We start from the raw sequence: 17,881 nt of genomic DNA, 5'->3' as shown, positions 1-17,881 counted from the left end.
CCCATCTTATTCTGCAGCAGGGCAGCTCAGCCCCTCAATGACTTTACCTGCATACTTTTATGGATTTAAATTCCTGTTCTCTGCAATCCAGAGCAGTATTTCCAAAACAATATATTAAAAAATGGTGAAAATCTCAAATTTGGTCAAGGATTCAAAACGTGATGTTGTTTTCTGCTGTATTATGTGTTCTTCACCACTGGAGGGAAGCATCAACATTTATACAGCAAGTAAAGACTGTGGAGGGTCTTTTCACTGCAAGCAGCAAGAAGCTAGCCAGTGTCTTTCTATCTGGGAGAATTATGATTGGCAACCAGAACTAGCCAGGAATACCCACCGAGCTTTTCAATGACCGCTCTCTCAGGAGAATCAGTTCAACAGTTAGCACAAAGGCTGATCTGAAATGCTAAGACCAGTCTTGGAAAATTACATAATATGCAATATTCAGAAATGAATAGTCCATTTTATTAATGTAGCCCTCTTTGCCCTACTCTATAAAAGGGGGTGTTTACCTCTTAGTCCAAGTGAGAAATGTTGTATTTCTGCCCATTAACCAACCAACTATGCCTTAAAAAATGACTCAGCCTTGGGTTTGTACAACAAATTCTTGGTCTGATCTTTTCCATAAAGTTACATAAATGTTGCTGTTAAATAAATGAGATCACTCTCTAACAGAAGTGAATTTAGTTATATTCTAACCAAAACTCAGAAATATCCCCTCACAGTTCCATCTTGTACATTTTAAAATTCTTTCACAGTTTGAGAGTCTCTCTGGCGTGGCCAGCATTTGTTGTCCATTCCTAAAGACTTTGAATCGTGCCTGTGGTCATCTGACATGTACAAGGCTAGAAAGCAATTGTTGATGACACAACAGATCATTGTGTTCTCAACCAGAATCCAAGTTTCACAGCAGCAGGAAGTGAATTGAATTTAAGAAAGAAAACACTGCCAGATTCAATCTGTCCCCTAGTGCAGGTAATGATGCTTCAGTCAAGGGTAGTTAACTCAGCACAGAACAGGATTGATTCATATACTCTGTTGATCTGTATGGTTCAGCCTCAATTGGGCTCGAACCATATCTTTTGGATGAGCAGTGAAGTCCTGTCACAACAGTACATGCTCAGGCTTCCACTCAGATACTCACTTACTACAGTTGATGATTATGTCCTGCGGCCTTATCCTTCTTTTCAGCATGCCCATCTTTGGGTGGTTACCACGGCCACGGAAGAGTCCTGGTGGCTCAATCCTGAAGTTCGCAATCCGCTCTTTGTGGTTGTCCATTATACAAAACCCGTACTCTTGTAGAAGCTTTTCATTTTCTTCTTTTAGTTTCTAGAAAACAATTGCGAGATTAATACTAATGCTACATTTCTTTACTTGTCTTTTCCTGAACAAGGCAATTCTTTATATTTGAAGAAGAACAACAATGGTCAAGATAGACCAGTTGAAGGTACCATGGTGAAGTCCAAAATCATCGACACAAAAAACTGTATACTTTCCAGCATTACTCTTTAAGCAGGAAGGCAAATCCATGGTGCACATCTCTCTTCCTTAAAGCAGAGCTGAAATTAATTACGGCTGTCCTACTAGCACTCCATGAAATTGTCTAACACCAAGGGGAATTCAGCATGGTAGCATGCCACACACCAGAACTCAACTCATCTCCTCTAACAAACCTGTTTCTCTTCTTTGGACATCTGCTTTCGAGCCTCAGACTGGGCCTTGAAATATTGGTTTATTTCTTCAAAGTTGCACTTGTTGAGATCCGTTATGATTGCCTTTTCTTCAGGTTTCATTTCCTAGATCAAAGCAGAAACTTTAAATGAGAAACAAATTTGTGGAACAAGCGAAATAAAAAAAAGTTTTCAAATATCAAAATCCATAAAAAAAACTAATCAAAAATGCCAGATTCACCTTGGCAGATTTGAAGTGTGCCAAGGTGATACACACCAATCTAATAAGCAGCACAAACTTCAAGCAGCATTTCTAACTAGGCTCCAGTCTAAGCATCAACCACCACGGCGGACCAAACCCATTCCAAACAGGATGTCAACTGGTACTCCTTAGGTAACTTCTACTTTGTTGAATCCTGATCTTGACCAAAATATTTGGTGCTGAAAATGTGTTGCTGGAAAAGCGCAGCAGGTCAGGCAGCATCCAAGGAACAGGAAATTCGATGTTCCGGGCATAAGCCCTTCATCAGGAATCAGGAAAGTGTGTTCAGCAGGCTAAGATAAAAGGTAGGGAGGAGGTTTCCAGCAGGCTAAGATAACATATTTGGTGTCAGAAAAAGAGTTCTACTTATAACGTATAATCTCTAAGTAGAAAAATAATTCAAAACTCCTCTGTTGAAACTCTAGCCAAACTGGGGGTCAGCTGCGGCTGCAGGTAGCAGTCAACTGAATCAGAAGGTTGTAAATTCAAGTGTCAAATCAGGAACTTGAGCACACAAAAAAAAACACAAACATAGACCGATATGCCAGTGCAGCACTTTGGGACTGTTGCACTGCCATTTTTCAGATTGCATTTTAACCTAAAGCCACATCTACAGCTTAGATGTAAGCACAGCCAGATGCTAAAATCTAGGATTTCAATACTCCAAGACTGCTTTTAATAAATATCGCCCAAAATCCAAAGCTAGCCCTTTTGAACATACCTTCCGCCAGTCTTTGAAGAAATTCTTCCTAAAGATGTCTTTCGTAGTATACTCATGATCAAGCATTTTACCAAAGAATGTGGCAACCTCTTCAGACTGAGGGCTCAGCTTCATAGGTTTCCCTAAGAAGAAATGTTGAAATTATACACCAAAAGACTGGGAGGATGAATCCAACTGTTAATATATTTTAAACACTGCTCCAAATCATTCTCAAGCTTAGTATCTTGAAATGTGTGGTTTTAACCACAAAAATTGAAACCTCATGACATAAAAAACAGGACATTCAATCTGCACTGAAACAAAGGAGAGCGTTGCTGAGGTGCCTGAATCAGTACCATGTACACTTGAAGGTTACATTTAGAATAACTAGATGCAGATTAAAAAGATGGGCCACGTTGTTTCAATATGCCCGTCTCATCTGCAGACTAGACCAGCACTTCACTTTCAAAACCATAGGGATCTGTGTAAGCAATACTTGCAATTAGGGTTTTTAAAAAAAAATTACAACTATCTTTCACATCCCCTGACCTCAACACTCATCACCCTGTCCTTTCACCTACAAGATTTTTAATCACTTCCAATCTACAGCCCCAAAGGTCGGTTCAGTTCTCTTCCAGTAATGGCCCCTTAAACAATTCTAATTTTAGATACTCCACCATTTGCAACTGCCCACAACTTTCAATTGCTTAAGACCAATTTTGGAACTACATGCTTAAACTTCTTCATCTGTTTTCATCTTTAAGATGGTCCTTCAAGCTCACCACTTTAACTAAGCTTTTTGTCATCGTCACCTCATCTCCTTGTACCATATGGTGCAAATATTTTGTTTTGATCACATTCATGTAATGCATCTATTTAATAGAAGTTTTGTCAATATCTTGCTCTGAAGGTAACAAAAAAAGTGGTTCACAAACACTCTAGTATTTTTGGTTGCCGCACAGAGAGGCAAGAAATTGGAGGAAGCTTTCTTATGTAGACTCCTACCTGGTATGAACAGGATTGCTTATGCCCAAAGCTTGTTTGCTATAGAACCATATATTCAGAAATAAGAAAAAAGACTCGCGTCCCTGCTGCTTTGGTTGGAAGGTCTAGAGGTGACGACCCCATTACAATTAAGAATTCCCTTCACAATTAATACTCTATAAGCCTTTACACAAATCAGTGCACAATTTCAACTTGAATCTTTGTAAAAAGGTATTCCAACATCAGTACAGCTTCTACACAGCACTCACCTTCTTATTCTTCCTGTCAGAGCACATACATGTGCACACCAGATGTGAAAAGGGGAGTTCAGGAAGTACAATAACATGTCCATGGGCAGATGGGAGAAGAAAAAAAGACAAAAGAAGAAAAAAGTCTAGCTGCCTTAAATTTGCTTTAATGTGGTTCACATGTAGAGCATAGAGCAGCAATGAAGCAATAAGGATCGGTGTCAAAAGCAATTTTAGCGTTTTAAAAAAGTAGGTGTCGTCTTTCCTCTGTATTCACCTTATACTGCTCCCATGGCAGGAGTGTCTGAATGGGGATGGTGTCGAGGGAACCTTACCTTCTGTTCAAAAGCGTTGAGGTAATAAGTTTACTGTATCGTGAAATCAAGTTTGCGCTCAAATGATGGGCTATCAATTTACAGCAACAGAAAAACATAAGCGGATGTAAATCTCGTCTTACAAGCTGTAAAAAACCTTTATATCTAGTTGACTACAGATGCTATAACCTTCTACAATATTCATGTGCGGGATACTGCTTTAAATTCACCAAGAGAATATTTATTACAAGGTATTTCAGCATTTTTAGTTAATGTTCCCCAAGTGCATTAACATGTTAAAAGAAACTTTCCCAAAAGCAGAACTATACTGCTTGGCAGAAACTTTCAGATGTACAGCAAGTAAATAGACCTTTTGCTCCAACTTGTCCAGATATTCTAAATTAATCTAGTCCCATTTGCCAGCATTTGGCCTCTAAACCCTTCCTGCTTATAAAACACAAGATGCCTTTTAAATTTTGTAAGTATACCAGTCTCTTCCACTTCCTCTGGCAACTCATTCCATACACACACCACCCGCTCACGAAAACGTTGCCCCTCAGGTACCTTTTACAAATAGGTTTCCCCTGTCACCATAAACCTATGCCCTCTGCTTTTAGCTCGCCTTTCCTGAGAAAAAGACCTCTGCTATTCATCCTGTCCAGCCCCTCACGATCTTATAAACTTCTAGAAGGTCACCTCTCAGCGTCAAATTGATATACTAGCACAGGTCATCAGTACCTCTTGGCCCTGGGGACAGGATCCAAAGCACAGGAAGAGCTACTGCCCTGGGTTTGAAAGAAGAATTTTCCATCCCTCAGTCATGGCCACTCAATGAACTGGGTTTGTACGAATGGGCAAAGCTAAGAAGGTAGTAATGATAATCTTTTTTTTAAACAGTATAGTTTATGTCCAATCCTCTAGGTATTACTTTGCCAAGTTCCATGGTGTAGATTTAACATTTGGAATGAAGATATATCTGACAGGCAACCAAAAAAAAAGGTTCTGGTTTATGGCACTGCACCACCAAATCAGCAAGGTCACAGATTCAAAAATCAGTATGGCAAGTTGTGCATGACGAGATAAAATAATGTGCACAAAAGATTCGGAATTGTTTTAGAAGTCCAAGGAATTCAAAAGCAACCTGCTAACCTGCCAATTCAAACAAAGTAACAAACATTAATTTTATTCCACTCCAAGACGAGGTTACCTTTTTCAGTCTTTATTCCAAAGTGGCCACCCGCCCCTACTCACTCACAGAACAAATCCTTATGTGTTTTGTACTTGTGCCTGGATACTTTCTCTACTGCTAGAATACAGGTTTATATCACTGACAAATTTCTAATGCTTTCATCAGCTTGCCATGTCTCCATCTCCATTGGCCTCACTCACCCCAATGAATTGAGTCAACTTCAAACATGTCAATCAGCAGGCTACCTCAAACTGAATATGTATGCACTCTCAATTACTCCCACTATTCACTAACTCCTCCTACTGTTGGAAGAATTTCAGGTATTCACTATATCCATTGCAGTTTCCTTCTTGTGCCATAGAGACAGAAACAGGCCATTCATTGAACCCATCATTCAATTCGATTATAGCTGATTTGAACCTTAACAGCATCTATCCACCTTAGCTCCAAATTCCTGGATATTCTTGCCCAACAATAAATTAAGATGGAGTAATGTTGAAAATTCCAATAGATTTAACCTTCTGGGGAAAATAATTCCACATTCCAAATTGAATAGTTTCACTACAATCACAACCCCTCTGCCTTGGACTATTTTAAAATCACTGAGGCATTTTATTCTGTATGAAGGGCAGCTATGCAAGTGAAATTTGTCGCATTATGATAAAAACAAACCAATGGCATTCAGCAAGTCCGAGTTACATATCAGCCAGCTCATGCCAAGAAGCAGGAATGCACACGAGCAACATATGGTGCCTGAGTGATAAACTTTCCCACAAGCAATGTCAAAACTATGCACGATCCACCTCCCACCCCCCCCTCATTTCCCAATTTTAGTAGAATGGCACAAATCGCTGTGCATTCACCATGTTTTAAAGATGCTCGAGAGTTGTGCAGGGTGGGCACTGGAACAGAGGAGAAAAGGGATAAGAGAAATGGAAGAATGCTTCTTGATAAATGGTAATGAAATGGTTTAAAAATATTGCAAAGTGCAGGAAACAGAGTTGAATATTAGCTTACCACATGAAAGTGACACACCTTTCAACAGATAAAGGTTGATTCATACACCCTACAGCAACTGCTATACTTTGTGCTCATTGATAGAGTGACTCACCAAATCAGGCCTTTCCATGAACATGACATGAAACAATTCAGATAAATTAGTGTTGGGAACAAGGCAGAGTCTGACATAGGTGAGTACTGAATTAGAGTAGATGGTACAACCTGTGACCTCAATATTAAATCCCAGCAGTGATTTGTCTAACTACAGGTTATTCTCCCATTACACAATGTTTATTAAACACAATTTGGTTGTAACATGATTTGTGAATTACAGACTTTTTAAAATATAATGAGAACTCCTCATAAGAGTCAGAGATGTACAGCACGGAAGCAGACTCTTTGGACCAACCAGTCCACGCCGACCTGATATTCCAACCGAATCTAGTCCCACCTGCCAGCACCCGGCCCAAATCACTCAAAACCCTTCCTATTCATAACCCATCCAAATGCCCTTTCAATGCTGCTATCGTACTAGCTTCCACCACTTCCTCTGTAAGCTCATTCCAAACATATATCCTATCCATGCCCCTCATGATTTTATAAACCTGTAAGGTCACTACTCAGCCTCCGACACTCAAGGGAAAACAGCCCCAGCCTATCTAACTTCTTATAACTCAAATCCTCCAGCCCTGGCAACATCCTTGTAAATCTTTTCTGAACCCTTTCAAGGAAGGAGACCAGAATTGCATGGAAAATTCCAAAAGTGGCCTAACCAATGTCCTGTACAGCTGCAACATGACCTCCTAACTGTTTGCTATTATGCAATTGCATCCTGCACTAGCTGAATAGCAAAACCCAGCCTCATGATCTTGTGTTAGCAAAATGCAAATTCAGTGTGTGCAGCCAAAATCAGAAATGCAATCAGTTCTGCAAGCCTTGACACCAGGAACTGTAGTCTACCATTTAGAAGGAACTTTATTTTCCAAACCGGGGGAGAATCTCAAAGAGGACTGGACTTCCATATCGGCTTCACGTGAGCAGCATTTCTGAAGAGCTTTGTGAAAGGTATAGTGCTGTAGTCAGTGAACTGTGTTGAAGCGTTAAATTTACTGCATTATTTCATTAAAACATGATTGAAAGATTTACTTAGATTGTGCTATCCTTTGTGTTAGGCTAACTACTATTTTTGTTTCAATTTGTTATATTTGGTGATTCACCCCAACCATGTTATTCCCACAGGTCCCATTATTTATATTGCACAATTTTCTGTAACACTGTGTTGCATGGGAAAGCAACTACCACATTATAGGAGAACCACCTGTAGTAATATTCATTTAGGAAACTTCAGGCCAAATCATTTTGAAGTGTTCAGCTGCTACTCAGCATCTTGCCTTTTGGACCATGATTCGTTTAACCCAAATTGAGGTTTCAATTTAAAATCAAGCAATTATCTTGGGTTAATTGTTTCCCATTACCAAGATCATTATCTGCTCATGAAATTACCTTTTTTTAAAAAAAATACTCAACTTTGAAAAAGTGAACATGAAGTTCTTCCCCACTCAAGACTGTGGATTTCTCTTTAAAGTGCAGTTGTGGCTCCTTCCTGAAAGGCTATAACTTTTAATGTCTCTTTAAACCTCCATGGGAATTAGGTGGGAACGTGCAACAAACCTCAATGTACCAACCAAGCAAAAATGAAGATTTCAGCCCAACAATAGGGTTCCATGAGTCAGATAGTCAAGTTTATTGCAGCTGTACTGCGACTACAGGGCCGCAACTGCATGTAATGTGACAATAACATGCCTGCAAGGTCCCAGTGTGCTCCTCCTACTTTGTGGTTTATAACTTCACATGCAGAGCAACATAAACAAGAAGCTGGGAACCAAGTAACACCGAGGAATCACCTATGGCTGCTGCAAGTACAACTGCCTTCAGAACAAAAACAAGAGTCATACAGCACAGAAACAGAAACAGACCCTTCAGTCCAACCAGCCATCCCACACTAAACTAGACCCACCTGCTTGCCCCGGCCCATATCCCTCCAAACCTTTCCTATTCATGTATCCATCCGAATGTCTCTTACCTTTAAAAAAGAATGGGTGCGATGCTGTTAGAACCAGACCATATACTGAGCGAGGTATTAAACTAGCTACCAATAGGAATGCAACACTGCTGTCTATCCAAAGATAGAGACTTTCAAAACCAACAAGTTTCTCAATTCCCTTCAAGTGCAGCCACTGCATTTTCATTTAGTTCCACGAGCCAAAACTGCTCAAATGTTTATTAATTTCACTGTAAAAGATTTCTCAATTAGGATATATTTTCTGAAAAGCTCAGACAAGTCACACGTGCTGATCATGGACTCTGAACAGTAAGTCCACAATGAGAGACATCCATACTGTTTGACATTAAATACAACATGGGGCCTCAATACATATCCTATTGTCAACGTTAGGATGCTTCAGGTGCGCTTCAAGGCTCCGGTACATCTAGTGAATGAGTTCACAGATGACAGTAATGGAATGAACAAAAGTGATTGCTCGGCTATGCAAAAATGAAGCCGAGTTATTCTTTCAACTAGGTTTTGGCACTACCTTGACATCCTCATTTGGAAGCTGCATCAGAATTAAAGGCCAGGAGAGGGGATGATGCTTGAAAAAAAAGCACCATCATTTAAAACAGACATAAGCAATATAAAAAAAAGGTGGTGTTCTTGATGAACAAAGATAGTGGCCAACACTACCCATGGGATAGGAGAGATAATCAACAGACTAAGTCACGAGAGGAGTCAAAAATCAACCATTACCTGTAAACGAAACAATGCTCTTTGAAGCTTCAATTACTATCCAGTCATTATTCTAGAAAGAAAGGGTATGGGCATTATTTAGAACTAAAACACAGGGGCGGTTACAACCAAATATACTGTGAATTGAAGTTTTATAAGTTGAAAATCAAGCATGGTTGTAACGTTATCACCAACTGAATTAGTGACACTTTTGCTTAAACTCATTTTGTTGCTTCTTAGCCACTCCTTCATCCTCATTTAGAGAGGTGCCAGTATGTACAAAACTGCAAGCTTACCATCATAATAGAAATGAACATTATCTGGGAGTGGCTCATAGGGTGGAGCAAATACAGGTCCTTTATGTTCCAGGAATTTCCATTTCACACCATCGGTATAACGTTCTTCCTCCCACCTGCATTAGGGAGAGAAAAATCAGAATCAAGCACGTGATCTATCCAGCATGGCAGACCCCATCTAGCAGTCCTACATGAAGCAACAGTTAACTCGCAATCTAATTCTATTTCATTCACTGAAAAGGACCAGTACAAAATTGCGGTTGGTAAAGAAATTATAGTTAGCCTCCTTTCACAGTCCTACACTCAGTCCTTGCAATACTCTCCAGCTGTGAGATAAAACACTTTAAACTCAAATGTGGTCAGAAACAAAACACACATCATTCTTCCCCTTACCAAGTTAACTCGGATGAATTTTTCTTAATTTATTCGTTAAGATTTTAGATTTAAGAAGGTGGAATAGAAGATCGCGACAGGGTGACAATTTAAAAGATAAAAAAGTGACCCATAATGCACTGACTGACAAAGTGGTGAAATTCAATAACTTTCATGGGAAAGGCAAAAAGCTGCCATAATTCTGATGGAGGAGACATTAGATTAATGGTTTAGTTGGCTTTCCATAAAAATTGGAAAGCAGCCACACAGATGACAAAATTAAAAATTTCGTGGAATTATATCAATAAGGTGACGACAGGGCTACTGTCCAATCGGAAAGCTTAAAAAGCCAGTACAGCCAGAAGTCAGAAAAGTCGCCTTCTGGGTTGCATAATTCTATGACTCTAATGCAGTGGCAGCTTGTTTTACTGTCAAGATGTTGTATTTGCATTCTCCAAAAAACAAACTGGAAGACCTTTCAAGATCTCAAATGCAGCTTGGAGCAGAAGAACTCTTGACAGACCTACAATCAAGCACAAGCAGAGATATGCTCAACAGATGCATTAGAGATACTGGCAGAAAGCCAACTTAAACCATTGTACAGGGATTTAAAAAATTTCAAAAGCATGCCCTTTTATCCATTTGACATCAGAGTGAAGATTGCAAAATATCAATGTAACACCAATGTAACATCAGTAGATTCATAACACCAGCCTTAATTCCAACTGTAGTGGCATTAGATTAATACAGACTATAAAATAAATAGGAGCAGGCCACTCAATACCATGAGCCTGCTCTGCTATTCAATAAGATCATAACTGATCTGACACTCCTCTCATACACTTTCCAGCTCTTTACTCATAACCCTCAATTCCTCATAATCTCTCAGCTTTAATAATACGAAAAAAAATTTGTTCTTATAGCTCTGTGGCGAGGATCCCAAAAAGACTCAATGCTCAAAAGAAAATTCCTCCATCTCAGTCTTAACTTGGCATCCCTTTATTCTGAGACTATGTCCAGTGGTCTGACACTTCCACGAAGGGAAACATCCTTAGCATTTACATGGCCAAGTCACTCAGGAAGCCTTTATGTTTCAATGAGGTCATTCACTCTTCTAAACTCCAGGGAGTAGAGTCACAACCTATTTAACCTTCGTTCACAACACAAATCCCTCCATTTCGGGAATCATCCTAATAAGCCTTCTTTGAACTACGTCCAACAAAATAATATTTTTCCTTAAGGAGACCTAAACTGCAAGTAAGGCAAGGTAAAGCTTTAATAAACCTTTTAGAAACATTTCCCTTGAAAATTGGCAAGTGGCCACAAAATTGGCACACAGAATAAATCAGCTTAATGCAATTCTATTCACAAAGTGTGGAAAGCCTAAATATTTCTCAACATTCATATCCCTCACGTTGGTCACCAAAAATAAGCTGGGGAAGTTAAAACTGATAAAATGGACCATTTTAATGTGGCAAAAGCTTCCCTCATGTAGATGCCTCCCAAGATTAAAGCAGCAAGATGATGGGATCACATCAGAAGGCTAATAGCAATGCCTAGTGTATCAACGCAGAAAGAGGTCACCAACATAGCTAAACAGAACAGTGACCTCAGTTCTAAAGAGCTAGCACTCAAACATTTAAATGCCACCGTTCCCCCCCATCCCCTCAGCTCCAAAAGCAAACTGAAGTCTAGTTGTGTCTTTTTAAATACTAAAGCCAAGCTACTTCCTCCTGTTCATGGGATAATCACACCACAAATGGTTCAGTAAACGAAAACAAAACAAGAGGTGTGATTATAAATGGGAGCCTTCAGTAGAGGTAAAATGTCCCAAGGCCTTTCACAGGAACTTAAACAATAACAACAGCGGAGTCCAAAGGAGGAGGCAAAAAGGCAGGTGATTCAGAGCTCATTTGTTTTCAAGGAGTTTCTTAAAAAGGGAACAGTTTCTTCTAGTTATTTTCTGGATGTAAACAGCATTGATCTGCCCATTCCCAATTTCCCCAGAAACTATGGTATTGAGTCACTTTATAGATTTCCACTGAGCGACTTCTTCAGAAGGGAGATAAGAGACAATCATACTGAGAGGGGTCTTTAGGGAGGACACTCAAAAGTTTTGAACCCAGAATGTAAAATTAAAAATACAGCTATAAATAACAGGCAAGAGATGTACAGATTCAGAACTGAAGGAATGTCAAACTATCGAAAGACAGACAATTTGGAGAGGTGATCACCTAGTGGTATTATCAGTAGAGACCCAGGTTTGAATCTTGCAATGAAATCTAGAATTAACAATCAAATGATACCATGACCACATTGTCAATTGTTATTTTAAAAAACAGCTGGTTCAGTAATGTCCTAACCTCGTTTCCCTTCATAGGTCTGTCTAGCTGATTAGGGATAGTCAACGAGGCTTTGTGTGTGGAAATCATGTCTCACAAACTTGATTGAGTTTTTTGAAGAAGTAACAAAGAGGATTGATGAGGGCAGAGTAGACGTGATATATATATATATGGACTTCAGTAAGGCATTCGACAAGGTTCCCCATGGGAGACTGATTAGCAAGGTTAGATGTCATGGAATACAGGGAGAACTAGCCATTTGGATACAGAACTGGCTCAAAGGTAGAAGACTGAGGGTGGTGGTGGAGGGTTCTTTTTCAGACGGAAGGCCTGTGACCAGTGGAGTGCCACAAGGATCGGTGCTGGGTCCTCTACTTTTTGTCATTTACATAAATGATTTGGATGCGAGAATAAGAGGTACAGTTAGCAAGTTTGCAGCTGACACCAAAATTGGAGGTGTTGTGGACAGCGAAGAGGGTTACCTCAGATTACAACAGGATCTTGACCAGATGGGCCAATGGGTCGAGAAGTGGCAGATGGAGTTTAATTCAGATAAATGCGAGGTGCTGCATTTTGGGAAAGCAAATCTTAGCAGGACTTATACACTTAATGGTAAGGTCCTTGGGAGTGCTGCTGAACAAAGAGACCTGGGAATGCAGGTTCATAGCTCCTTGAAATTGGGGTCGCAGGTAGATAGGATAGTGAAGGTGGCATTTGGTATGCTTTGCTATATTGGTCAGAATATGGAGTACAAAGTTGGGAGGTCATGTTGCGGCTGCACAGGACATTGGTTAGGCCACTGGTGAAATATTACGTGCAATTCTGGTTTCTTTCCTATCAGATGGATGTTGTGAAACTTGAAAAGGGTTCAGAAAAGATTTACAAGGATGCTGCCAGGGTTGGAGGATCTGAGATATAGGGAGAAGCTGAACAGGCTAGGGCTGTTTTCCCTGGAGAGTCGGAGGTTGAGGGGTGACCTTATAGAGGTCTACAAAATTATGAGGGATATAGTTAGGATAAATAGACAAAGTCTTTTCCTTGGGATCGGGGAGTCCAGAACTAGAGGGCACAGGTTTAGGGTAAGAGGGGAAAGATATAAGAGAGACCTAAAGGGACAACATTTTCACGCAGAGGGTGGTACGTGTATGGAACGAGCTGCCAGAAGATGTGGTGGAGGCTGGTACAATTGCAACATTTGAGAGGCATTTGGATGGGTGTATGAATAGGAAGGGTTTGGACGGATATGGACCGGGTGCTGGCAGGTGGGACTAGATTAGGTTGGGATATCTGGTCGGCGTGGACAGGTTGGACCGAAGGGTCTGTTTCCATGCTGTACATCTCTATGACTCTAGCTACACGTGACTCCTGATCCACAACAGTATGGCTGATTCTAAACTGCCCTCTAAACTGCAACAAATGCTGGCCTAGCCAATGACACCCACATCCAACAAATAAAAAAAATTGGACGGAATGAGGCTAAGGACAGATTGAATAAAACGTGATTTTAAAAATGCAACCATACTGGAAGCCATCAGTTAGCAGGCCTTGGTGCAACATAAGATGCAGTTTTGTTTATAGAATAAATAAAACACTGGATCAGAACTGGCATGTGATGAAACTGCATGGAAGACAAGTGAAGAATCCTGACCACCAAATCTGAAACTAAGGAAGCCCTGATTAATATTGAGACCCAGGAAAGCTTCACTGTATTTCTAAACTGGTTCCTATTACTACAGAGTATGAGAGATAACATACTGATCCCAATTGTGAGAATAAATTGAACACACCAGACATTTGTTGCGATCCGTTCAATGGGCTATAATCTTGTGAAGAATAGAATTCCAAGAATCAAGAGTAAGAAAAAGAAGCCGATTCCAGGATTGAATTGGAACGCCAAAAAACCAAAACTTGGAACAAAACAAACCCAACGATCATTAAAGAGATTCATAAACAGGTATGTTATAGGATCCTAAAACATGTACACAACACATATATTAATCCTGAATGCTGGCATCCATATTTTGTTTATTGTCACGCACTCAAAAGTAGACTGAAAAATTTACAAGTTGCCACTTACAGCACCATCTTAAGTGCAGAATATGCCTAGGTAAATGTACAAGTTAACAAACTGTGGTTGAACTCCACCCACAAAAACTGCACTTTAAGTGGATGATGCAGTCAGATTTGATCCCAATCAGACATTGGCACTACGGGTCATCAAATCTGTCTCCATTGCAAAGGATTCTAATTCTTCGCTGAAGTTCCAACCTTTCAAACTCAAAAGCGCTGCAACTCAGACTGCCTCATCCACTGTAAACATTTTGGTAGTTCTCTTTTTTCCCCCCAAAGCAGGGCTCCTGCAGTAGCTTCTGGTATCCTGTCACCATCACAATTTCAGCCTTTATCAAACAACTTGTTTCCAAGGAATCTTTCTAAGCTCAATTCTTCTCACTTGCATCAAGTAAATACTGTTGTGGCCTTCTTCCATCCCAATATCAGTTGCACTCAACAATCTAATGTATCCCAGTCTTTAGCCCAAATACTATTCCCACAGCACGCTGCCACCACTCCTTTGGGAATTTTCCAAGCTCTAATGGCCTTGAGATTGCAATACCAGCATCATATTGCACACAGAAAACAGATAAATTGAAGCCACATTAGTTTTTCAAGCTCAACCCATTGCTAATGGCAACGTAGTGAGCAATCCTTAATCCAATGTTTGTGTTTAGTGCCCCTCATTTACAATATGTGACTTCATCAGATTAAAACTAATAGGTTCCAGTCTTTTAGCATTCACTGAATGCTTTTTAAACGGATTTAACTTCAGCTTCTAAAACAGAATTTTCCAGACTGTCATTGCAGCAGATAGTGTAGATATCACATCTCCAGCTCTCGAAGACAACAGCTGTTTCGGATCCTACGTTTCTAGCTGTTAACTTCTTAAAAGAAATATGATCTCAACTTATTTAATGTAACAGACTTCAATTGCTTTTCTGCTATTTAATTCTTAAAAGCTAAAGTTGTGTTCCAACTAGAATACATGGACCATGAACTAGACACAACATAAACAACAATAAAGAACAAGTCTCAATAATGAATAGCCAGCTTGCTTTTGATTTCATTCTTTTCATAGTTGAGATTTTGTTTTAAAAACAATGGCAAAATGAAAACACTTCCAACTTTCCAATAACTATATCCACCGCAACAACTTCAACTGATTGCATATTCCTATAAATGATCTTTGCTTAGCCAAAGAAAATGGGTAAGCACAGAATCAGAGTGGAGTCGTAATATTTGATAGCAATGCGATTTGCCTCTTCAGTTATTTCAGAATTTCCTCATCAAGCATCCAGTCATAAGAGAAAAAAAAACTGGATTGGTTGGCCATTCATCCTTGTTTGATTAAAGGGGCAAGGAGGAAAACAGCAGAAGCATAATTCAACAATCCACACGAGTTTAAAACAATGTTCTAGGTAACCTCACCATTTCCATTTGTCCTCCTCCTCTTTCTTCTTCTTTTTTCCCGGCCCAGAACTTTCCACTTTAACTTTGGATTTTTTGTTCTTTATATCCTATCAAGAAAATAGAAGAGATTCAGTTATGCCATTACACTCCCAGAAATATACTGTTAACATATATGTGCAGAATCATAAATTCCAACATCTCCGACTGTGGCTTATGATAAACATCTGTAGCATAGTGGAAACTTCAGTACCTGAAGTGGGAAACCACAGCCACTTATTATACAATACAGCAAGAAAAGTGTCAAACATAGTGTTTCACTGATATCCTGAGAATGACAATTTTTGAAACTTACAATGGATTATTTGAAGTGCAGAATCTGTTGCTAGGATAAATGTTATTTGCTTCTTCATTGCAGTGAACACTAGTTCAGGTCTGAAGGGATCAAGGAGAGGCAAGACTAAAAAAGGTGTTTAGAGTGAATGTGCATACATGCCCAATAAGTAATACAGGCATAAGTGGACACGTTGAATGATGAAAGATGTGGGTGAAATAAATGAATATTTCACATTCTTAAGCTATAAAAAGTGTAAGGGAAAAATGGGGGTGGGAAGAAGGGAAGAGGACATTAGATACTATTGTCTGGCATAAGAAAAGGATGATGTACTGTAGTAAATTTGGTTAGAATTGATAAATGGCAAAGGAGCTATTGTAATTTGATGAGTACTATAGATCACCAATAGAAGAAAAATAGATGCAGATCTGTTGGAAAATTTCAGAAAGACAAAAGGAAATTTAGAATAGTAATAATTGGGCTCTTCAATTATTTCCAAACACACACACATAGCAACTGTGTGAATGGAAAGCAGAAGGAATTCCTGAAAGTGTTCAGATGATCTCTTCAAACAATCAATTTCTAATGGAGTGATGAGGAAGTACCTAGTTTTAGGGAATGATGTGTAAAGTCAGTTGGAAAATATATGAAGTATCACCAGCACCAATTGTGAAGAGTCATACCAGGCCAGAGATGTTAACTTTTCCTCACTCTCTCTCTCTCTCCCCCTCCACAGATCCTGCCAGCCTGAAGTTTCTCCAATATTTGAATAAAATGAAAATACTCCAGATGATGGAAAAACAAATAAACTTGGAGAAATTCAGATCTCTCCAGATCCGTGGACAGAGAAAGAATTATGTTTGGAGTCTGATACAACTCATGGTTGTTTCTCAGAACTTTCATTGTTATTTCAGTTTTCAAGCACCTGTAGTATATAGTGTTTATTGGAGTCTCATTCTTCCTTCCCCCACCCCACATGAAGGGGGGAGTGGGGTGGGGGAGAATGCAGAGATTAGTAGGTAATAATCAAGATTGGTCACAATCCTATTACATACCAGAAGAATGCCCTCTTGTGGTGGAAGATGGGGCAAGTTACAAAAGTAAATTCTTTGCACAAGTCATCCCCCAGATTTCCCTCCAAGCTATGTTCACACAGCCACCACAAGGTTCCACCTACTAACACCGATTACAGCTTTCACTTCTGCGAGGTCCATGCAGGAGCAAAAAAAAAACTAGGGGGATGATCGGTCTTCGCTGGGAAAAGGATTCTACCAATGTCACAGTAAAACCAAAACTAAAAATATTGTAGAGAATTTACATAGACAAATATACAGCAATACTTAGGATCAGAAGCATACAAACTAGTGGTTGTGGATGGAAAACAAGAATGGAAAGTGCAAAAATTCTGGCCACGCTGGAGCACTAGTCAGCTCTGAAAACCAGTCGTTTGAACGGATTAAGTTTGGGGATGGAGTGGTGAAGAGGTGGAATGGATTTACAGGCATGGTATCTGTGGTGACAAACTAGAATTGTTTGCTTTTGATAAGAGAAAGTGAGGACTGCAGATGCTGGAGATCAGAGCTGTAAATGTGTTGCTGGAAAGGCACGGGTCAGGCAGCATCCATGGAGCAGGAGAATCAACGTTTCGGCCATGAGCCCTTCTTCAGGAATTCAGGATTCCTGAAGAAGGGCTCATGCCCGAAACGTCGATTCTCCTATTCCATGGATGCTGCCTGACCTGCTGCGCCTTTCCAGCAACACATTTTCTGCTTTTGATAAGAGTTAAGTAGTTTTGATAGATGATGCTTGGAATAAGGATACACATTCAAAGGCAGTAGTCAGAGTCATACAGCACGGTAACATATCCTTCAGTCCAATTTTTCCATGCCAACCAGATATCCCAATCTGATCTAGTCTCATTTGC

At 39.8% G+C, this 17,881-nt stretch overlaps 1 protein-coding gene across 1 annotated transcript in view; it reads right to left on the bottom strand.

The window, feature by feature from the left end:
* The window catches only part of LOC132822983 (DNA topoisomerase 1-like), a 69,437-nt gene that overhangs the window by 17,673 nt on the left and 33,883 nt on the right, over positions 1-17,881 (bottom strand). The window contains exons 8-12 of the mRNA XM_060836479.1: positions 15,645-15,733; positions 9,448-9,563; positions 2,654-2,775; positions 1,674-1,796; positions 1,142-1,329 (exon numbers count right to left, since the gene is read on the bottom strand). Of these exons, the coding sequence (XP_060692462.1) occupies positions 1,142-1,329; positions 1,674-1,796; positions 2,654-2,775; positions 9,448-9,563; positions 15,645-15,733 (638 nt within the window). The remainder of the gene's footprint in view (positions 1-1,141; positions 1,330-1,673; positions 1,797-2,653; positions 2,776-9,447; positions 9,564-15,644; positions 15,734-17,881) is intronic.

The sequence above is a fragment of the Hemiscyllium ocellatum genome, chromosome 15 (genome assembly GCF_020745735.1).
Source record: "Hemiscyllium ocellatum isolate sHemOce1 chromosome 15, sHemOce1.pat.X.cur, whole genome shotgun sequence".
NCBI lineage: Eukaryota > Metazoa > Chordata > Chondrichthyes > Orectolobiformes > Hemiscylliidae > Hemiscyllium > Hemiscyllium ocellatum.
This window is presented reverse-complemented; position numbering and strand designations above follow the sequence as displayed.